Raw genomic sequence first — 22,598 nt, 5'->3', positions numbered from 1 at the left:
TCTCTGTAGAAACAGGGAGAGGGGCAATATCGTGGATGTACAGACGGCCAAGTGTAGAAGCTGAAGTGCATCTTTTCCAGCACGGCTTCTCTTGTTTGGGACCACTGTTACTGCCCTTAGCTGCTGCAGTAGCAGAGAACTGCGCAGCACAGAAGTGTCTATAGCTCCGATAATACGAGCGTGCCCAACTACACAAACTCACAGAAACGCGTGCAGTGTGGGTTTGAAAGATCTTGCCCTCACGGGCAATGTACTGTGGAGCCTGCAGTTTGCTCTGTGGCCACAGATGGAAGTCAGAAATACAGCATCCCTCTCCCTGTTATCCCACCGCATCCTTCAGCCCAGGCGCTTCTACAGAGGACAGGACCCCCTCCCTCCTTCCCACCCCATCACGGTCTGTTTGCCTACTATATTTTCAGGTAATGTTTCCACCAAGAATAAAAAAGGGCTTTCTGGACCCAAGGCAGTCCTGACACTTGTCTGGAGCAGCCGGGAACAGCAGCGTGTACCACCTGCTGTGATACGACATGGGACTACGATGACCCAGACACTTCTTCAGCCTCTCAGTCTCCAATAAAGCTTCAGGAATACCTCCTAAAAATAGGCTGCATCCTCATCCCTTTTTCTGTAGCAAAACAACCTATAAATATCACAAAGATGTTTACCCTGTTATTAACAAATTCCTACCCCCGTTCAAAAGAGCCATAGAGAAGAGGGTCCAGCACCCGGTGCACAAGGGGTAACTTCTTTGCTTTGGCGAGAAGGCAGCTGAGGCAAAGCTAACGGCAGTGTACAGCTACTCAAGCACGGTTAGTAACACGGCAGAGCCAACAGAGCTGCGGCAGATGGCTAATGGGTCAGTGGGAAGGGCAGACTGAACCCAGGAGAATCTTCTTGCCAAGGCAGTGAGACACACGGCCACTGGTCATCTCTGGGGAGGTAGGGGAGCTTTCAGGCCTGGACGTTTTCAGACGTGGCTGTGGCCGATGTAACCCGGTGTCCCATGGGTCCCGCTCCGATGGGGCCTTTGGGCTGGAGACCTCCAGAGGTCGCTTCCAGCCAACAATTCCATAGCTCCGTAACCTCCACGTTAAATACTTGGCAGTAAAGGGTGAAACTGCAGCAGCTCCTTCCCCTGTACTTCTGTACTTTCCCTGGAGCAGGGCACAGCGCCCAGGCCGCACCACCGCCCCACGCCAGCACCTCGGCGGCCTCCCAGCGGGAACGCGCGGCCGTCCCTGCCCGGGGTGCGGGCACACGGGGCTCCCCAGCGCCGGGGGTGACGGACGGCGGGGGCCCGGCAGCAGCAGTCCCCACCCCTCCCTCGTTCCCTCGTCTCCCCATCGCTGTTTGCCGCCCGCGTCTCCGCGCTCGGGGCAGCAGATGCGGAACTGACGCCGGCAGAAGGATGCCCGCCGGGGCCACGTTTTCGGCGAGAGGAAAAAGCCGGCAGGCTCCGCCGTCCTCCGGGGGCCGCGGGGCTCCTCGCAGACACCCCCTCGGCTGCGCGGGGCCGGGGCGGGGGCGCGGCCCGGCGGGGAGGGCGGGGGGCGGTGGCGCGGAGCGCCCGCCCCTCACGGCCGCGTCCCGCCCCGGCGGAGACGGGAGCCGAGCCCGCGGCAGATGCAGCCGTGCCGCGCCATGGCCGCCCGTCGCCTCCTGGGGCTGCTGCTGGCCTTCGCCGCGCTGCTGGGCGCAGGTAGGGCGGCCCGGGCCGGGCCGGGCCCGGCGGGGCGGCGGCGGCCGGAGGGGGCGGCCCGGGGGAGAGGGGCCCCGGGGGGTGCGGTGTGCTGTGCGGTGTGCTGTGCGCATGATCGCGGCGCCGGGCTCGGCCCAGGAACGGCGGACCCCCGCCCCCGGCCGGGCTCCCCCCGCGGGATGCTCCCCGCGAGGGATGCGGGCCTTGCGGCCCCCTCGCCGTGGGGGCTTCTCGGGCTGGATATTCTCCCGGTAGCACGGAGCCTGCCCCGGGGGGGCGGGGGGAGGCTCACGGGGCCGGAGAGATGCGCCCCGAGGAGAGGCCGCAGCTGGGAGGGTGCAGCCCCGGGGGATCGCCTCGGGGAGGGGGCTGCACCCTTCGGGCCCCACCCTGCGCAGAGCACCCCGACTCCGCAGCGGATGGCGGGGTGCCAGCCTGTGCATCAGGGCCGGGCCGCAGACGATCCTTGTCCCCCGTCCTTCTCCCGACCCCCACCCCGCCTCCGTCCCCCTGGCCCTGCTCCCCCGCTGGCGATGGGGCCGGTCCCGCAGCGGTACCCACAGGTAGGGCGGCTCGAGCCCGCCTTAGGTGACAGTGCTGGTGACGGGCGCATCTCGGAGCGCAGCGTCTGCCTTCGGGTGACAGTGTTACAGCGATGCTTAAGAAGCGCGATGCTGCAGGTATAAAGCTCTGGAGCAGCCTGGGGCTCAGTTAATCCTAAAGAGAGGTAGCCATGGAGTCTCCGCGAAAGGAGTTTCGGTTTGTCTCTCTGCTGGCTGAGCTGATGGATTAGCAGATTCTCTGTGTGACCCAAATTTGTCGGGCTGCTGGTTGTATTCTCACTCTTTTTTTGTCCCAGTGTTATTTCTGCAGATCAGAACAGTCTAACCCAGAAATTGTTCCCAGATGAGCAGCAACTAGGAAGGAAAAAATAAAATCCTGGTTTTAAGAGGGTGGGGAGGAAGACATTAAGATCAATGCAAAGTTTACCACAACTCTTTATCTTCTTAAAAAAACCTCACAATACTCTTAAAAAACTGTGTGTTTGAATTGCAAAGAAACGTCCTTCTAAAGGTTTTAAAGAGAAAACAGACAACAATTACGTCAAAAGCCTCAGGAAAGTTTTTCGAAACAAAATCTGCTATTAACTAGAAGGCACCCGGCAAGCACAGACTGGTTAGAAGATATCAGCATCAAAGCAGATAGCGAACTGAAACCCAAGCAGCTCTTGCTGTTGGAATTAGGTTTTCCATGAGTCAGCCTGGAATTAGTTTGTTTTCATTTGGTACCTACCTGTTTGTGCACCTGGAATGGTAACAGCGTGGTACAGAGTTGCTTATGCTGGCCAGTTTAGCGGTGCATTTTTAATTGATGGATATCAGTTTGACAGGCAGAGCTGAGATGGTGCATAAAATCTTGATTTTAGGTTAAAAAAAAACCTGATTACTCAGTACTAAAGCTATTTGCATTTTGTGTTTTTCGCAATGTGGGTAAACAAAAATGCTGTTCTGTTTAATCTTGGAGCTCTTGGGCTGCAGAGTCCAGTTCTTAAATATCCTTGGCTGTGTTTGTATCAAAATGAATTTCATTGAATCATTCATACATCATTCCTGCCAGCGTGAGGCTTCACAGGTAATTGAACAACATTGTTTGTCTCCTCTCCGAACTGCTTTAAATTGCCTCTCCGTGGCAATCACTGTGTCAGGGGAAGCGGGCTCTGCTCTTGCCTTCCCTCCCGTGCAGAGCATTGCCGACACGGGACACAGCAAACCGAGGTGCTGGTGTGCGGCACTGCCTTTCCACGTGGCCTCTGGTTCCTCCCCCGGTGTATTCCGGCAGTGGCTGTCCCATGGGTGGGTGCCTGCTCCTCCCCGCCTTCCTCTCCCAAATGTGTTGGAACAGCTTTGCAGCACCCCGAGAGAGCCTTGGGAGCCCTTCCCCACCTGAGCACTGAACTGGCCTTTTAGATACCAGCACAACTTCCCTGCCGTCATCCTGTACCCACAGGAAAAGAACAGGCAAGGCAGGGCATTCTATGCCATTTCTTCAGCACAGCAGCAATAGAAATCACACTTCTTCATTGCCTCTATTCCCCGGTGGATATTTTTTTTTTTTTTCCTTCTTCTTGTTCTGAAACAGTTGCTCCAGTAGTGCTGAAGGCAGGCTGTGGACAGCCCAGTCTCTTGGAAGCTCAGAGATTTACAAATTAACAAGAACTAAGAATAACAAATAATAAAATCAGTACCTAGCGTGATTCCTGCTATTGTGGTCCAGCTCCACTACTGACACAAGACTGAAGTGTGTGTTGTCTGTGATTGTCCAGTAAAGCAGGAGCAAACTTCACTTTTTAATTGGAAAAAATGGCTTTGGGTTTTTCTTTGATCAAATTCTAGTGCATTTCCCTTCATTCATGGCTGTGTGCTTCAGTGCCCTATCTGGGCTGTCAGATACAGCTGTGCCACATCTGTCTGTGCCTCCAAGCTGCCTCTGCCCACAGCCCATCTGCCTGTGGCTGCAGTGCTGGAAACAGGCATTGCTTGTAGGGCCCCAACCCATTAGCCAGTGCTGCTAAACTCTGCCCTATTCCCAGTGTGCAGAGGGGCAGAAGCATTAAAGTACTTTGAGATGGTGGAGAAAACCAAACACCCTGCAAAGCCTATTGGCTGTAGCCAGAGGCAAGCATTCCATGTGCCAGCATGTTGCATGGTGCTTTAAATCCACAGATCTGTGACTTTTCCAGAATGCAGTTATGTTTCATGTTTATGAGTCATCCAGGGTTAACCACATGCTTGTGGAAAACAGTAAGAGTCGAGTAAGAAACTTAGCACTCTTGTTGTTTTCCCCTCTCCTGTCCTCAGTCTCATAAGCCAGTACATAAATGCATTGATGCATTTTCTTTGAAAGCTGGCAAATTTGACATCTGAGGGTTTTTTGGAGGGAGCACAAGGTTTCCTCTCGCAGGCCAGGCAGAAGGGGCACGTACAGTTTTTGTGCTTTACGTTTTGTAAGAAAAGGTTGAAGAAAAGCTTCACTCGCAATCGGCTATAAGAGCAGTTGGGCGTGTCCTCCAAAGCTGCCATCGCAGCGCTGGCAAGCTGTGTTGTCACCCGTGTTTTCACAGGCAGCATCTCACAGGTCACCTCTCCTCTCGAGTGTGACTACCAGCACCCAGCAGCAATTGCAATAATTACTTCAATGTGAAGGCAGTGTTGGACAGTACAATTAGCTCTATGGAACTGGTGCACAGATGGCTGCAGTCACTGCGGGCGGCTCCCCTGCACTGGCTCCACTCCACAGTGCCCAACGGAGAGCACGGAGAAAGCGGAAAGGAGCCATCTCTTTTCCAGATGTTTTTAAGGTGTCTGGACTGTTTTGCACTGGGCAGGTGTGGATGCAGCTGGCAGAAAAGGGGGTGCCAGTGCCAAGTGACCCTGTGTCTCTGTGTCCCATCACTTGCTAGGGTCACTCGCAATGGATGTTCCAGAAGAGCTGCACAGAGGAATTATTTGGAGTAGAAGAGAAAGGCTGGGCTTGGCATTGTTGTCGAAACTAAAGGGGATAGCAGCATTGTATAAAGCTGCTAAAAATCTTTGTTATAATATATTATTGTGTTATTAAAGTTATAATTACCAGGTATCAGTGGCGAGTCAAAGTAATACATTTAAAGAATAATTTTTACTTAGATAATGTCTTTAGTGTGTATGACAAAGCAGGAGACGCCAAATTGGTTTTCTTACAAATTATCTCTGATCTTTGAGCACATATGCATTAATTAAATGTGCCATGTTCAGATATTTATGTACATAGCTGTGGAAATAATTAATTTCCATGGTTCTGCTTGTATTTAGAATTTTTTTCTTCTACCAGCCTAGTGATAAACATGCTTGGAAATGGCTGTTTAACTTTTGAGTTTTTTTCCCCCTCTACAAAAATGTGATTATTTCCTTACATCTGTTGCAAACATTTCAGCCCTTAAAGCACATAAAACAGAAGTGTCTATTGATCTCCTGATTTGACTAGAATAAACTTTTAAAACTACTTTGTTTAAACCCAAATTTATTTTCTTTTGGAAGAATATCCCCTGGAGATTTAAGGCATTAGCTTTACAATTAACTGAAGGAAAAACTAGGGTTTTATTAGACATTGCTTCTGAAGCAACTCACTGAAGCCACTCTAATAACAAAACATATGCTTAATAAACTACATAACACTGATGGCAAAGAGAAAAGCTTTGCAATAATGCCTTTGTAAGTTGATTGATACAATTCACAATCAGTGGAAGTACTCAAATAGAGGAAAGTGGGAGAAGATGAACGTGGCACATCAAAATGTAGAACATGAAAGGACTTTGAAAGAGAAACTTCAAAGTTGGGGATCCAGATGCTGGAGTAACTAGCTGTGATTTAGGATGTGATCACGGGAACGTGACTGCTGAGGGAACAACACTTTTGAGAAGAAAACAGAGTCCTGATACAAGCCCAGTAGCCATGGCAAAGAGAGAGGTGAGTGCTGCCTCTGCACTCAGAGGGATTTCAGTGGAGCTGCTCAGGGTCAGCTTTGGGTTTGATCTTCTTCGAGCTCAGCCTGCTGGTGTGATGGAGGTGAAGTTAATGCTAATACATATTTATGAAACTGCCTTGCAGTCACTCCAAAATCCTTTTCCTTTGCTTTTCAACCTTGTCTAGGAAACCCAGAAACTTATTGTGGGAGGAGAACTGGGGCCACAGGCAGAAAGCTGATGCTGAGTGTTAGCTTTGTTTCCCAACCACATGAGCAGTATCTCCAGGGAAGGAGATGGCCAGGTTACTGTAGGGATCTGGTGTGGTCACTATGTACATGTGTAAAAAAATCAAAGCAAGGAAAACCAGAGGCATTGGCAAGATTTTGGAGATGGTGGCTCAGACAGGGAGAAGGGATGCTGAGAACAGCATCATTCTGCTGTTGCAAGGCTCTGCAGGTTGGTACAGGGTTGTCTCCAGCAAACAAGGTGCTGAGGAAAGAGAGCTGCTCAGAATTTTGCTTCTCCTTTGAAATGCTCTCTTTTCCCATGCACAAAGAAGACTGGGTAAAACAAACTTGTCAAAGTTGGAATTATCTTACTGAAAGCCTGCTTCAGAAGGACATGCTCCAGGTTGGGTGTTCAGGGTAACTGCAGCTCTGGCTCTGGGAGAGCAGAAGGCAAAAGCTAAACAAGCAGAAGACATTTCCAGCCCCAGCTGTGGATGTCAAAATAGGTGCTTGTGCTGCAGAACAGATGTTAGATAGCTGATGAGATTTTGAACAGCACATTAGTCTGTGTCCTTAAAACTTTGTCTGCTGACAAAAGTGTCCTTTTAGGAGTAGGAGCTTGGGAAGTGTCTCTGTCTTAATGTCTCTCTGTGGGGTGAACTTGAGCAGCTTGGTGGGATGTCTCTGTGGTGACCAGACACCTCCATTCAGGTGTTCCTGCTAATGCAGGACTTGGGTCATCTTTCTAGACAGTAAAATCTGAGTGAAAATAATGCCAGGCCAATGTAGACTCATTTAGAGTAAAAACCTCCCCAGGTCCCATCCTGCCATCTGGTACACAGCCTTCCTCTTGGAGCTTTGCTTAGTTTCCACTACAGAGCCTGAAGAGGTAGAAAGACTCAGAATTGGTGTAAGTTCACCTAGCACATTTTCTCACCCTGGAAGTTATTTTGGCCAGAGAATCACAGTTAGGTCAGAAAAGACCTGTGAGGTCATTGAGCTTAACCTGTGACCAAAGACCACCATGTCAACCACACAATGGCACTGAGTGCCACGTCCAGTCTCTTAAACATCTCCAGGGGCAGTGCCTCCACCACGTCCTTGGGCAGTCCATTCCAATGTTTCATCACCCTTTCAAGTGAGGAAATTCCTCCTAAAGTGCAATATAAAATCACCATGCAACCTTATGCCAATTCAGTGCTGGGCAGAAGAGGTTGCATCCCCCCAAATTCAAAGCATCCCATCCAGCATGCTGTTTCTAGCTGATGCAAGCCTGCTCTGAGCGCCTGCTTTGTGACCCAGCCACAGGCTGGGTTCTGCCCCAGGTGCTTCCACTGGGATGGGTGTTAGCCTGGCCCTGCTCGCCAGGCCCCAGCTACAGCTGCTGGTGCCAGACCATCCCTTGCACTGTCAAGAGACAGTGAGCCCATGCCTTGCAGTTCTGTGTAGTTATTTGAGGAAACTGGAATGCGTTATTTCCAACCACTGCCCCCCTCACCACCCCAGGACAGCACTGAGCTTTGAGCTCATTATGCTTTGAAAAACACCCACAGATCCCAAACGTGTCTTTCACCTCGTGCAGAAAATAGAGCTTTTTAAAGTGAGGTTAAACATATATTTGAAAAGATAGTGTATTCCTTCTTTCTTCTGTGTAATGATGGTCTTAACTGAGTGAATTATTTATACTTTCACAGAGAAAATCTCAGAACCACAACAGCTTACAGGCAGTTGGGTTTGTAAGTGTTGGTGCTATTTCCTCTCCAAGTAGGGTCAGAGAGAGCAAGAAACCTGTTGCTGGACTTTTCTTTGAACTCACTGAGCACCTAGTTTTATGTTTAAATTATTTCATGCCACAGTAATAGCACAGAGTGCGCTGTTTATACAGCACCTGGTCCCCTGGTGATGGGAATGCAGCATGTGCTGGGCGTGGGAAGTAGCAGAGGCTGGATGCACACCCCAAACTCCCCTTTTCAGAGACTTCTCCAGACTCCGCTGTGAAAACAAGGAGCCAAACTCACCTTATTGAGAACAAGCTGTTGGAAAAGGCTGAGGGATGTGGCACAGCTTCCCTTGCTGTGGACGAGCCAGGAGGGGTGGTCTCACAGCTGCTGGCTGGGTGGTTAAAAATCACCACCAGTTCCTGCACCACCTGCTCAAAATTATCTCCAGCAGATCTCTCTGTTGCTGCTTCCTACTTGAAGGGTGCAGCCTCCTGCTGTCTCTCCGTGCTGGCTCCTTCCCATGGCAGCTCCACGTGGATCAGGGATGCTCCAGGAGCAGCAGAGCCGAATGACCCAGAGCACAGTGGGAGTGTGGGTGGGCGAGGAGGGTGCAGACAGTGAGCAGCACAGGCTGGAGTCTCAGCCTCTCCCCACCTGACCCGAATAGCCCATGTTTGCACGGGGAGGGGCTGTGGGAAGGCGGGGACAGCAGTGGCCAGGGGCAAGCCCTGCAGTGCAGCTGCGGTGACAGGGCAGACAGATGCTCTCAGCCCGAGGAGCAGGCTGAGCCCCCCATGCTCTCCTAGAGCCCTGCTCCATTTGTCAGCATTACCCGAGTCTTCATTCCCACTACTGCTCTGCTTCTGATTTTAAATAGCACAGTATGACAGGAGCATCACATCCCAAGTGATGAACCAGCATTTTTACTGTGGAATTCCCTATTTACCTACTTTTAACTACAGCACCTCCTCTTGTTCTTTATCTGATGAGAGCAATCTTTTTCCACCGGGAATCAGGTGATAAGCATTTAATCTCCTGCTTCAGTTTTCTTTGGGCTCCTGCATCACTGACATTGTCATCAGTTGTTCCTGCACTCAGTTATGAACAAAATGCTTTCATGCCACAATTTGTTGTCTGGTTGAGGAACAGGCATCTTTGGCAATAGAAAAATTCATAGCCATTACTTAATGTGTAAGTAGAAATCATATGGATAATGTGAATGTACGTTGTAATCTTTCTGTGTGGACAGCAGGCAGGAAAACATGGAAGCAGCTGTTGTGGTGTAATCCCAGCTGGCAACTCAGCCCCACACAGCCACTTGCTCACTCCCCCCACGTCGGGATGGGGGAAAGAATTGGAAGGGTAAAAGTGAGAAAACTGAGTGGGTTGGATAAAGGCAGTTTAACAGGTAAAGCAAAAGCCACGTGCCCAAGCAAGGCAAACCAAGGGACTCATTCCCCACTTCCCATGGCAGGCAGTGCTCAGCCATCCCCAGGACAGCAGGGCTCCAGCACCTGTAACAGTGACTTGGGAAGACAAACACCATCCCTCCAAACGTCCCCCCTTCCTCCTTCTCCCCACATTTATATGCTGAGCATGGTGCCATATTATGGGATATCCCCTGGGTCAGCTGGGGTCAGCTGTCCTGGCTGTGTCCCCTCCCAGCTCCTTGTGGAGCCTCTTGCTGGTGGGTGAGGAGCAGGAAAGGCCTTGGCTCTGTTAGTGCTGCTCATGATAATGAAAACAGCCTTGAATTATCAACACTGTTCTCAGCACAAATCCAAACCAGAGCCCCATACCAGCTTCTGTGAAGAAGATTGACTCTACCCCCACCCAAACCACCACATCCCCCAATTTTCAGCCCTGCAACCACAGTTACAGGAGGAAAAGGAACTTGCTGTGCTTTTGGACCTTCGCTAGGAGTCACAAACCAAGCGAGCTAGGGTCCATGTCTCCCTCTCTCTGCCTGCTAAGGCTGGGTGAGTGCTGGGGGCAGTACACTTGAGAACAGGGAGCGCCAAGTTTGCCCCTAGAGTGGTTTCAGATCAGATCCTGCTCCTGTCCCCACCAGCCTGCCCCTGACAGGGGCTGGCTCTCAGCAGTGCTGCACCAGGCCGTGTCTGTCTGGGGAAACCAGGCTGGTGCCTGCTGGGCAGTGATCATGGCACCCCCACGTCTCCCCTTCCCTTGCTGCCAGGGCAGTAATCTAGTTCTCCAGCAGAGGCCTGCACACAGCATCTGGTGGGGACAAACCTGAGCCCAGGGTGACACTGTTATTTTTTTCCATCACTGAAAAGTCATCTTTAACCATTCTCTGTCCTGTGCAGTTGGTTCAGTGGTAATTTCCCCTTGACCTCTTGCAAAGTGGTTGGGCTGGGAATAAAATAATGGTGCTGTCCACATCCTTTACCTTGTTCTTCCTTAAAAAATTCCCAAACAGCAAGAAAGTGGAAAGGAAAACCAGCTCCCTTTCTTATAAGAAACACCTTTAATTTATTGAGGGCTACACCTGGGGCATTTTCCCATGAACCAGGGAGGATCAGAGATTTGCAGAGCTCCTGTAAGGGCTGAGACAGGCTGAACTCTTCCTGCCCTCCTTAGTCCTTGGCTGCAATGTCTTGGTACCCACTCCAGGCACAGAAAGTTGGGCCCCATCCTCATCACAGGTACAGAGCTGGGCTCAGGCATGCCTCAGAAGGGGAGGAACGTTAAATATTTCTGCTCTAAACCTTTCACCCTTTTCCTCCAGGTGCAATTGATCTGGGACTAATTGAAAGCAGGTTTTGGCAGTGCTGTGGCAGAGCCGTCTTTGACACAAACCTCAAAGAACAGCTATCATATTAAAGTTGCTTAGAAAGCATCACCTGCTCCATGCGCTGAGATGGCAGAGAGCCCTGGAAACCTGGAAAGCTTTGAGTGCTTTGTTTCACATGGGGTCAGAGAGAGGATGCTGCTGTGGAGCCAGAGATGGGGCAGACCTGGTCAACAGCTGCCAGCCCAAGGCATTTCATGGGAAACCCCCATACAAAGCCTTTCCTGGCTTTAGTCCTGCTGGCCTTGATGGGGCTTTGCCTTCCCTCAGAGCTGTTCAGGGTTGCTGCTGGCACCTGGAGGTGTTTGTCTGTCTGTGGTAGGGACCCTCAGCTTTTAAGGGTTCCTTGCAGCCTCTGTGGCAGCTCCTGGTAAATAGGGTGGGCTCTGTGCAAGCCAGTTACCAGATGCAGCTATTGGCAAAGACAAGTCAAGGGCACTTCCCTCTGGGGTTTTAAATCTTGCTGTGGAGGAGTGGAAAGGCTGTTCAAGAGGGCAGCAGATGAAAAACTCCTCCATGGTGTGTTTTTTGTCTGGTGTCTGCAGAAGGACCTCCTGGCAGCTCCCAATATGGCCGTGTCAGCACCAACTGAGTGCCCAGCTGCTCCCCCGGGGCTGTGGGACATGGCAGGGCATGCAGGGTGGTGCTTCTTCTTTAGGTGCTTTGGAGGCAAGCTATAGGTCTGTCCTTCCACACCAGGTGGGGAGAAGATGCGTTCAGACCTTCATGCTGCCCTCAGCATGGTGCAGGCTGTTTGGGCACTGCATCCCTTGAGCATCCAGTGTGTGGCCAAGCAGGTCCCAGTGAGGGCTCACCTTCTGCTCACCAAGATGCCCTTTTGGCCCTGCCCTACATTGTGGTGCCAGTGATGTCTGCTGGGAAGGAGCCTGATGCAGGCTGGTTTTGCCGGTCACATTTTCCTCACCAGCTCCGTCACTCCTGCTGGGTGTAGAGCTTATTGGATACCACTGCCAAATAATTTATCTTATTCCTAGTAAGCCTTGAAATCGAACTGCAACAGACACCTGCTGCTCATGCGGCTGCCGTGGCGTACAGAACCACGGTGTTATCCTGTGGCTTAGAGCCCAAGTGAGGTGTTGCCCTGAGCTGCAGACTTCAGAGCTTGCAGTGGGGCTGTGCTGCCTCTCCTGCCCTGTCCCAGGGCACTGGCTGGAGGAAAGGGCAGAGCTGGGGTTGTCGTGGGGCTGAGGTTCCCAGCAGGGGCCTGAGGGCAGCGTGGGTGCTGGAGCTGCACCGGTCAGGACAGCAGTGCCCTGGCTGTAGTGGAGGCTTTTAGGCATTTCCCTTAATAGGTTTCAAACACAACTACCATCAGTCCCTCCACAAAGAGAAAGTCTTCATTATGCAAATTCTCATCTTAAAGCTTTATTCATGTGCTTCCTGGCAGGCTTTCCTTTAATCTCAAGAGCGAGGTTGCTTGGAATTACCATACACCCTTGTTAATTGCATTTAAAAAAAAAATTCAGCAGAGGTTGTTTTTGCCATAATCAAGAGTGATTTTTGATTAGTACTTCTGAAAATCAAAATGTTTCACTGAGAACAGAGAGCAAGGACAGCAGCATTCCCTCATCCCCTGCAAGGAGTAGGGATTATCCCAGCTGGGGGAATGTGTCCCACCGCTCTGTACTGGTCATGCCCTGGGCTGGATTGCTGTATCCCCAAAATCATCTGTTGGTCTCACTGCTGTGGTGAATGGAAGGAGCTGTTTCTCCCACACTTTGCTTCCCAGCAGAGCCCTTCCACCCCTTGCCCTGGTGGGCTTCTGACAGCTTGTTTCTGCAGGGCAGCCAGTCTTCCCTGGCAGCAGCTGTGGAGATAAATGGGAAGTTCAAAGTCTGCTTGTCAAGGCAGAGCTACCTTGAGAAGGAGGTCTGTGCTGAGGAGGCAGCCTAGCCTCTCTGCAGGGAGCAGTGCAGCTGCACAGAAGCTGCCTTTAGCCACCTGCTCCACTCTGGTAGCACTGCTGCCGGAGACTGTCTGTGACACCCCAGCTCCGAGGAGCACTGCTCTCCCTACACACAGGGAACTGTGCTTTGGCCTTAGCAGTCAGCAAGAATTTGGGATTTGCAAATAAGTTTCCCACCCATTTGGCAGTGGCCGGGGCCGGTGCCCAGACAACAGTGAAGGCATTGGCGGGTGTTAAGCTCTGCTCTGTCCTGACTGGGATCTGCTCTGCTCTGGCCGGTGGTGTTGTGCTGTCGCCTGCACCAGGAGAGGTCCCTGAGGACACTCGGTGCTGCCCCAGGCACCCCAGCTGCTGCAGGGCAGACCCATGCCCATGGAGGAGCAGCCGTTTACTCCCCACAGACTTCTGGGGCTGTGACTCTGCTGAGATGGCAGAAACCCCACTGCGAGGATGCAGCCCAGAGGTCCAGCAACACGGCTCTGCTCTCAAAGCCCTCCTTCCCCAGTGCCCTGCCCAGAGGTCCCAGCACAGCTGTGAGTGCCCAGCCTCAGGCCCACCCACCCGTGTGTGCCAACATCATAACGTGGAGCCAGAGAGATGAGGTTGGTCACTGGGGATACCCTTTTGGCTACCACAGTGCTTGCTTTCCTGCTTTCCTCCTGCTCCTCTACCTGCTGTGTTGCTCCTAAGGTGGATGCAGTGCTCATCCAGCCTGCACCATAAAAGTCAGGCTGTTGGAATTACTTTCTGCTGCCCTTGTACCTGCTTTGCATTCTCCCGTAATCTCCCGGGCTGTCAATCTCATACCGTTGCAGACTCTCTACTCCCAGGGAAGCTAAACACATATATATTGCACAAAGGGATCTGTGGGCTGGCACTAAAAATGGAATACACCTCGCTCCGAGTACTGCAGACAGCCTGGCAATATACTGGGTGTGAATTATGATACTGTAATTCAAGCTTTGTCAAACAGAGGGGCTTAATTAGAATATATATATAATTGTAACAACTAAAAAGCTGACGAGTACAATTGTGTGTTTGAGCTGCCTGCTACAGAAAATAATGAGGAGAGAATACATTAAGGCACAAAAACCTTCTACCTTCAAAGAGCAGCTAGCTCTGATTAAAAATACCCCCAGCACTCAGCAAGAGGTGGGGGAGTCTGCAGTGCTGGCTCGGCCATAACTCTCATCCCTGTCCTACAGCTTCTGCTGGACACAGCTGCAGCCTTGAGGTCCCCCCTCCATCCTCCAAAGACTCTGGCTTTGGGGGGATTCATATTGGGTGCCATGTGATGTCCCAGCTTGGTCTCTGTGAATTGCCAGATTAAATAAAAATATGGAAAACTTATTTCATTTGCCTATTCCCCCCTCACCATAGAGCTGCAGTCCCATGGGTGCTCCACTGCCCTTTTCTGGTGGCCCATGGGGCTGGAATTGCTCCCAGTTGCCCCAGGGAATGTGCGTTTTCTCCCAGCACCCAAAGAGCAGAGTTCTTCCAAAGACCCAGTGCATGGGTGGGGAAAAAATTGACCCAAACTAGCCTAGTCATCAGCCCTGACAAGGATTCCATACTGCTCCCCAGCACTGAGCAACCAGCAAAGGGGGGTTTTGTGTATCACTGCTGTTGTGGCCCTGTAACAGGTTTGTAGGTGGGGATGTCCTATGGGGGAGGTGACATGTCAAGGCATGCACAACCCTGACTCTGCTTCATGGGCACAAAACTCTGCTGCAGCTCAGCAGCTTGTGAGTGCTGATGTGTAAGAATGGGCCTCAAGGTCTCACGAAAAGTATAAACCCTTACTGTGAAGATACTCTGTGCTGTGCATGAGTTCCCATCAGTGGGCTTTGGAAGCTCCACTCCTGCAGTGACTGTGGAACAATGTCAGGGCCCCAGGAGCAAAGGGATTGCACAGGACAGTGCAGGGACAGTGCCTCCGAAAAACTGCATGTGCCCGGTAAACAAAAATACCAAGAGATGGTGGGGTTTTCAGTGTCTGGTCACAAAGTATCAGATTTGTTACCACTTAATAACAGAGTAAAAGAATGAGGAGAGCATTCCATTCTTACCTGTTGAAGGGAGCAGGGAGTTTGTGTGGCTGTGATGGCAGCACTCAGTTATTGATCTATAAAAGGTCTAATACATCTCTGTAACACCCTTTGCATGAAATACAGATGTTGTCAGCTTCAATTAACTGGCAATCTACTATTAATCCTTGCTAATGCCTGGGGGAATCTGGAAAAGGATGTTGGTTTGCCATGGGCAGCGTTGGGAAAGCCCTGGGTAACGGGCTATGCCAAGCACTGCTGCTCCATGGGGAAGGTTTTGCTGGGCAATTCAGTGCATCCACAGTTTTCCCATCCCTCACTTGGGCAACATTGCCTCCTCTCCCGCCAGGTGGGGAAAGCCCCCAGGATGCAGCTCCAGCCCAGGACTCTTCAGCAGTTGTTGTTTACCTCAGCCCTATGAGGACAGAGGGCCCTGAGCACCTTTCGTCCCTCCTTGGCCCCCTCTTGTGCCAGCTGGCTCTTTGGAGAGTGGTTTTGGAAGGGGCATCCTCCTCTCATCCTGCGGGGAAAGTTGCCAAGGGAGCTGTCACCAAACGCAGGGAGGTTGTAAGTGCTTCTCAGTTGGCAGGTCCAGTGAGCCCCCCAAAACCAGGTGGAGGGAGCCCATTTTTTGGGACGCTGTGTTCCCTGCCAGGCCCATGTCCCCATTGCGGGGACATCTCTGTGCAGCCCCACATTATACCCCCACAGCCCTTCATTCGAACGTGTGAGCTGCACACACCCCCCAACTGTCCACTCCTCCACTCGGTGTTTGGGCTCCTGCACTGAAGGCGAGCGTGGGGAGGATGCACTAACACAGGGCTCAGCGTGCAGCAAGTCAGTGCCTTAATGTTGACTTAATCGTGGAGAGCAGAGGGAGCGAGGGAGAGGGAAGGGAGGGCTCCTGGCATGTTGATGCGAGTTGGTGCTGCCACCACATCCCTCCTGCCAGCTCACATGGTGATGGAACATTTTCCTTGTTCAGGTTGGTAACGCTTCTCATCCCACCAGAGATGCAACATGGGCTTCCCCTTCTGGCTATTTTTAAGCATGCTTTTAAATAGAAAGACAAAAATGGTGGAGTCCTGTTAGTTCCTGGAAATCCAGTAAAGAACTGGGGAAAGAGCCATTAAGGGAAAGGAAGACTGCACAGAATTGTTAGACTGACAAGGCTGGGGCAGTTGGCCAGGACAATGATGAGTGTGTTGAGTCTCAGCAGAGATGTTGGTGGTTTGGCAGCCCCCTGTGCAAGCCCTGGAGCTGGGCAGGTGCTTTTCAGCACTGTGGATGGTCTTGCACATTTCTGACTTTGCTCCTTCACACTGACAGAACACTTGTTAACCCTGCGGCTTCACCTAGGCTGGAAGGAGCAGGTGAGCAATGCCTGTCTCACAGTGCCAGTATTTCACCAGCAATAAGGCCCAAGAGGGAAAGATTTTGGGAAGGGAGGAGGGAGTCTGAGGGTGGCAGACACAGCCCTACTGTGCTGAGCAAGGGGCTGTTCCGCCTGCGTCTCCCTGTGGATTTCACACGGGTTTTCCCTGCATCGCCTGCTGCTGGCCGTTCCTCCAGGCTCGCAGGGAAGTGTTGGCATCATTCAGCTCGATGAGAAGCACAGCGTGGGCTGGGACACTCATTCTTTACACACCCCCTCCAGCAGCGCCTACTGTCGAGCCTTTGCAGGGGGGAGAAGCCCACAGCGACTTGCCAGCCCCTGCCCCTGCACACAGATCACATCCATCGCCCCCAGGGCTGCTGAGTGTACGTTTCACAGACGGCAGATGAGATGGGAGGTGATGTGTGAGTAAGGAACCGGAACTGCAGCTGTTGCAGTACTTAGCGACCACTCTCAGTGAAGTTTCTCACTGAAACGCTGATACCTGCTTTCTGATGGACTGGTGCCTTCCCATTGTTATTGTCCTTGTCAGTAAAGCTTTAAATTTATTCATGAAGCACGCTGGAGCTCAGGTGGCAATAGCTAAATCCATTTAGCAGTAGGAATAAGAGGAAAGCCATTTTAATGTTCTCTTGCAGTGCTGCAGTACTTAGCAAACCCAAAGGATATTAATTACTCAGCATGCTCCGAGATGTAAAAGCATGAATTTATCAAGACAAATACATTCAGAACTAGGGTAAGTCAACAGTAATTAATGCCATGCAAAAAAGAGTCAGAGAAAGGAAGGATTAGCTGGCCCTGTTGCAGGAGAACATGATGTAGCTCTGAGTTATCCCTGGGATATGGGACTGGAGCTGTAGTGAGGCATCTCTAACAAAAAAAATCTGCCTGTGCCTGTCACGTATATCCCTGGGATGGGGATGGGGGTTTCGTCCTGGTTCACGTTTCCAAGACAGAATGATGCAGGCAGCCTCTGAAATGCTAAGTCGTGCTTGGCAGCCAGCAGCAGCTTTTTAATGCAAAGCCTTTGATGTTGGAAGGCTTGAGAAGAAGAGGGGCATAGGGCTTTTTTGTTTGCCACCGAATTTGTCTGCACTGTCCCAATGTTTTCATGGTGTTTAGCAATCATATAATCATGAGCACAGCCAGAGATGAGTGGCAGCTCAAGAGATGAATTGGTAGGTTGTCCTTGACAAATTTAAGCATAACATGTGTCTTTATACCACATCCATTAGGGCAGACAAATGGAAAATACAGAGATGGCTGCTCTGCATTTAACAGTCACAGCATTTGGAGAGGGCTGATGTCTTCCTTATCACCAGTGTTGGGTCAGGCTTGGAAAAAAACAGCAAAAAATGAAAGCAATTGGAGCAAACAAGTCTAGCCATGCCTTATTTAAAGGTAATTTACTCTGTGTGGAGCAAGTATAGCCAGTGCTGATTCTTTGTCTCCAGGTCATGGGGATAACACAGATGACTTCAACCTAGAAGATGCCCTGTTTGACCCCGTCACCAGGCGACGTAAGTCACATTTATGTATTGTTTTGAAGAGGAGAAAACAAATAGGTGTTAATAGATGCAGTTTGTTCTTTGGGATCTGATGCTGGTGGGAGGGTGGTAGAGGATACAACTGCCTTATCCTCTCTGCCTGGGAGACACAAGGTCTGGGTTGCACACGTGGAGCTGGGGACAGTCCTGGAGAAGCTGCCTGCTGACCAGGTGCCCTTCGCTTGCTGGTTCCTGCTGGAACCACAGAGGCACAGCACACCTGTGCTCTGAGGCAGCAGTGAACTTGCCCTTTTGGCTTCCTTGCCTCCCTCAGTAATGCCTACCAGCAGGCCTGGCCCTGTTGGCCTGGCACCAGTGCATCATGCCATCCCTCCCCCAGCTGGGAGAGCAGCTCGCTGAGCCCGGCCAGGCAGGGGCAGCGCCGGGCCCTTCCCTGCTGCCGCTGCAGTGTGCAGTGCCTGGAAAGCACACGGTGCCTGAGGTCACAGCTCTGCCTCACTGCAATTCAGTGTAGCCCATCAGTCAAAGGAAACTCACTTCCTCAGGGGTGTCCCACTGCTGGCATGCAGTGTTCAGTATTTTGGTGTTTTACACCCCAAGGACAAAACCTGACTGCCAGCATAGCAGCTGAGGGATGGGAGGAGGCTCATCTCCCTCGCTGGGAAATGTCACATGCCTTACCTCAGTGCCAAGGGCTGAGCTCCAGACCATTGTGCACCCACACACATCTCTGGCTCCATTTGCTACCCAGCCACAGAGATGCTGTGGCAGAGCTGCAAATGCCAGCACCCAGGAGCCCTCACTGCCCAGCATTCCCCATGCAGTTCATGGTGGCTGTCCCCAGACCCAGCACCTGGCAGGGCACCAGTGGGAATTGCTCCACGGGTGATGCCAGGCTCTGGGATCAGGCAGAATATACCCACGTGTATGGAAGGGAAAGCTGTAACAGTGCTTGCAACCTCTTGTTCTATAGTCTAACAACAGACAGACACTTGTGCTGTGTTACTTTGGAGTTTAAGTGGAATAGAGGGTGCTCTCTGCAGCTCTCCTCCATCGGATAGGCCGTGGGGTATCAGGACAGGTCACAGGGCTGATGCAGCTCATCTAGGATTTTGCAAAAGCCCTTTAATACAGCATGTGAGGAGACCTGGTTAGAAATGACTAATGGCCACCTCAAGTGGAGGGAAAGTGGTGTTCTCCAAGCTGGAGTTCCTGCAGTGAGGGAAGGGAGAGGCAGCACTGTCCCCATGGCCTCCCCAAGTGCTGCATCCCACTCTGGATTCATGTCAGCCCCAGAAAAAAGCAAACCAAGGGTCTGGAGCTGGGTCACATCAAACCATACCAACATGCTGGAAATGAAGCCCAGTAACACCACTCCAGTCTAATGGATATTAATGGGAATGGAGCAGCCACAGCTCTTGCTCATAATTTATTCATATACTTGGTAATGCCAGCCACTATTAATAGTCAGTGGTTTCCATATTGCTTCCTCCCCCCACCCAGTGGCTGTCTGTAGCTTGTTTTAGCCCAGGAGCAGCCAGGGGAGGCTGGATTTGGGTATCAGGGTATCACTGAAAGCTGACAGGGAACCTCCTGTGCACAGCACAGCATGGGAAGTTGTCATTGGACTGACTGACCAGGCCAGGGACACCAAAACATTGGCAGCTCACTGCTGTTTTTCACTTTGTTTTCCCTGTGTGCTGCTGGATCCTGGAGCCTTAGAGCAGATTGTTGTGGCTCCCTGCTCTCCACCAGCTGGGGTGGGATGCTGGCTTAGCTCAAGACAACAGTGCCCTGTGGAGCACTGGGCTCCATATTCACCCCTGCGCTGTCCTGATCCCTGTGGCCACACATTGTGTGCAGGGTGTTTATGACCCTGTGCCCTGAGTTTACAAATGCAGGCGTCAGAAAGCTGTGGTGAAATCTTTGCATTCATTCTCAGTCCAGACGTGACATTTCGTGATGCCTATGACTAACACTTTTCCTCCCCATCTGTTTTGTCACAGCCACTCCCAAGAGTCCCAGAAAGCCAGCAGGTGGGACAGGTGAGACCTTCTTGCATGCACATCATCTCAGCTCAGTGTGGGGTGCACTTCCCGTGGGATTGAACTGTGTGAGCCCCCGTGGGCTGCCCGTGTATGGCTGAGTGCTGCTGCCTCAGCAGCTGCTTTGGGACCCCTTTACTTGCCCATGGGGAAGCTGGAGCTGGTGTGTGCACCTGCACTGTTCCTGTGCAGCCAAAGAAATGCAATATTGATATTTCTGTCCGTGCTGAAGGTGAGTGGCAGTGGAGCATTTACAACCAAGGCACAATTTTGCACACTTTGCAGTATCCTAATGGAGAAGACACAAATCACTGCTCAGCTACACAAGAGCTTTTGTTCCTGTCTGCATGGCACCTACTAGCTTTCCTTCCAGGAGGAAGTCCAGAGGATATTTTCCTTCCTTTTTTTTTCCCCCAAGATATCCCTAGCCTCCACACAAATTGCCATCTTGGTGACACTTTCCCATCCAGGGGAGAATGGGTCTCTTACTGTTGGTGCACATCAAATGTGCTGTCTGGCCAGCTCCCAGCAGTGCCACAGTTGAGGAAGCTGCCTTAAATTCACATGAGTTTCGTTGCCAGCAGCTCCTCTGGCTCAGTTTTGGCCAAAGAGTCCCTGTTAAATATAGCACGGTCACAGGAGCTGAAGGGTTGTTCAGTTCTGCTGGAGGAGCCTGCAATAAATTGCATCAGAGGAGGGCTCAGAAGTAAATCCACTCATTCCTGCATGAGGATCTTGGCACAAACTTGAGCAAATTCAGCTGTCTGGCTCCTTGGCCACCATGGTCTTTGGTAGGGACAAGAAAAGCCAAGTGCCAGAGGCACACGCAGGGCTTCAGTGCTTGGATCACAGCCCAAACGAGAGGTCGTTCCAGCCAGTAAACTCCCCCTGGGAAATGGACACATGTGGAGGCTGAGGCTTTGTCTCAGCCAGTTGCTTCTTCCCCAGGGAGTGTTTTTTGGATGAATGATAGCACTGAGAGGCTCCTGCAGTAGATTCCTGTGTCCTGGCACCTGTCTCTGCATGCCCTGCTCAACTCAAGGTCACTCACAGGCAGCTGGACAGGGAGCAGCGTCCCAGCCACTGGCTTGGTTCCACAGCCCCTTCTCATCTCCCCAGCTCTCAGGAGATGCTGCAGGCACCAGCAGGACTCCCCCAGAAGTGAATTACTTTGGGATTGCTGGGGCTCGGCAGCAGCCACAGCTTGGATGGGGAGACTGAAATGGTGGCCAGGCTTTTCTGAAGCTTTTGTGATAGGTCACGATTGAGCAGCAAAGTGGCTGGACGCCCTTTCCAGCTCCAGCCTGATGTGGGAGGCCCTGGCAATGGTGTAGCACCATTGCACAACACCCACAGAATGGGATGTGTGCCAACAGCCTTGTGCTGTCCCCGCAAAAGGGAATGTAACAATTCCTTCTCTCCTGCAGACTTCGATTTGGCTGATTACTTTGACACGCCCGTGGAGACTACCACCAAACCAGCCAAGCCGACTCCCAAGCCCTTCCCCAGGCCAGGGAAACCAGGTAATGCGGAGTCCTGCAGGCTTGAGCACACCCAGGGCACCCGGAGTGTCCTCTGGGTGCCCCCAGTATCAGCTGGAACTGTGTGAAGACCAGAGCACTGAGCTGGCCCAGTGCAGCCCCAGACTCCCAGCAGGGTGGGTGTTTCCCCACACAGTACTCACCTGAACCCACCTTTCAGAGGGTAACATCATTTTGGTCTTTTTGTTTTCCTCCCTTCAGACAACAGCTTTTGGGATGTCATTCGCACCACCACGACCAAGCAGCCAAAAACTACAAGAGCCCCTCCTAAGCGTAACCCAGGTGAGAGTCATCTCCACAGCCCCTGCTGCTTCACTCCGGCCCTGCCGCTGGCACAGGGGGAGGATTTGGGATGAGCCATGATGGTGGCACTGCCCTCATCCTGGTATTTCCAACCTCTGGTCTGTTTGCTCACCTGAGACACCTCAAGAAAAAAAACTGAGTATCAAAAGCCACAGAGAGGACAGGACATCTGAGCATTACCCTGTGTTTCCCAGGAGACCTTGGTGGTTTCTGGCCCACCTTTTGTTCCCCTGCTTGCTGGAAGGCTGTGAGCTGGTTGTGCTCCCTGTTATGGCACAGGCATGTTGGACTGCACTGGCAGACACCCACAGGCTCAGGGCACCCTGTCAGCCGAGCATTTTGCTGCCTGCCCAGGCAGGGTTTTGATTTGAATCAGAATAAACTCAGAAGTGCACAGGTGGGAGGGCTGAGGAGCTCAGTTGGCTCCATACTGGGTTTTTAGCTGCTGTTTGTCAGAGACAATATCCTCTGTCAGCCAGGCAGCTCAGGGGACCAACTGAGCATTCACAGAGGAAAATAGCTCCCAAGGAATCAAGTCACAGGCCATTCCAGCCAGCAGGTGAGCATGGTACAGCCACTTCCCTCCCTTCCAGTGGCTGGGCCTTCGGGGCACAGTTTGGCTCTGACTTTTCCTACTGGCCTCATTTATCTAATTGCCTGGCACTTCAGCCAGGGGGACCCTGTTCCTGCAGGAAGGACATGGTATTTCCACCACAGCAGTGTGGGGGCGTGGAACAGGATGGGTTTGGAAGATCTGCCATGAGGCCCCATAGCAGAACTGGGAAATGCTTGTGTCTGGAGCTTCATCTCTTTCAACAGTATTTTTCCCTGATTAATTAATTAATTAATTGCAGAGTTCCTCAGCCTGTC

At 51.7% G+C, this 22,598-nt stretch overlaps 1 protein-coding gene across 1 annotated transcript in view; it reads left to right on the top strand.

The window, feature by feature from the left end:
- The first annotated feature begins 1,608 nt into the window (after window positions 1-1,608).
- The window catches only part of CD99L2 (CD99 molecule like 2), a 30,159-nt gene continuing 9,169 nt past the window's right edge, over window positions 1,609-22,598 (top strand). The window contains exons 1-5 of the mRNA XM_053989994.1: window positions 1,609-1,699; window positions 17,786-17,851; window positions 19,846-19,884; window positions 21,312-21,407; window positions 21,627-21,707. Coding sequence (XP_053845969.1) covers window positions 1,624-1,699; window positions 17,786-17,851; window positions 19,846-19,884; window positions 21,312-21,407; window positions 21,627-21,707 — 358 coding nt within the window. The 5' untranslated portion in view covers window positions 1,609-1,623. The remainder of the gene's footprint in view (window positions 1,700-17,785; window positions 17,852-19,845; window positions 19,885-21,311; window positions 21,408-21,626; window positions 21,708-22,598) is intronic.

The sequence above is a fragment of the Vidua macroura genome, chromosome 14 (genome assembly GCF_024509145.1).
Source record: "Vidua macroura isolate BioBank_ID:100142 chromosome 14, ASM2450914v1, whole genome shotgun sequence".
NCBI classification, from domain to species: Eukaryota; Metazoa; Chordata; class Aves; order Passeriformes; family Viduidae; genus Vidua; species Vidua macroura.
This window is presented reverse-complemented; position numbering and strand designations above follow the sequence as displayed.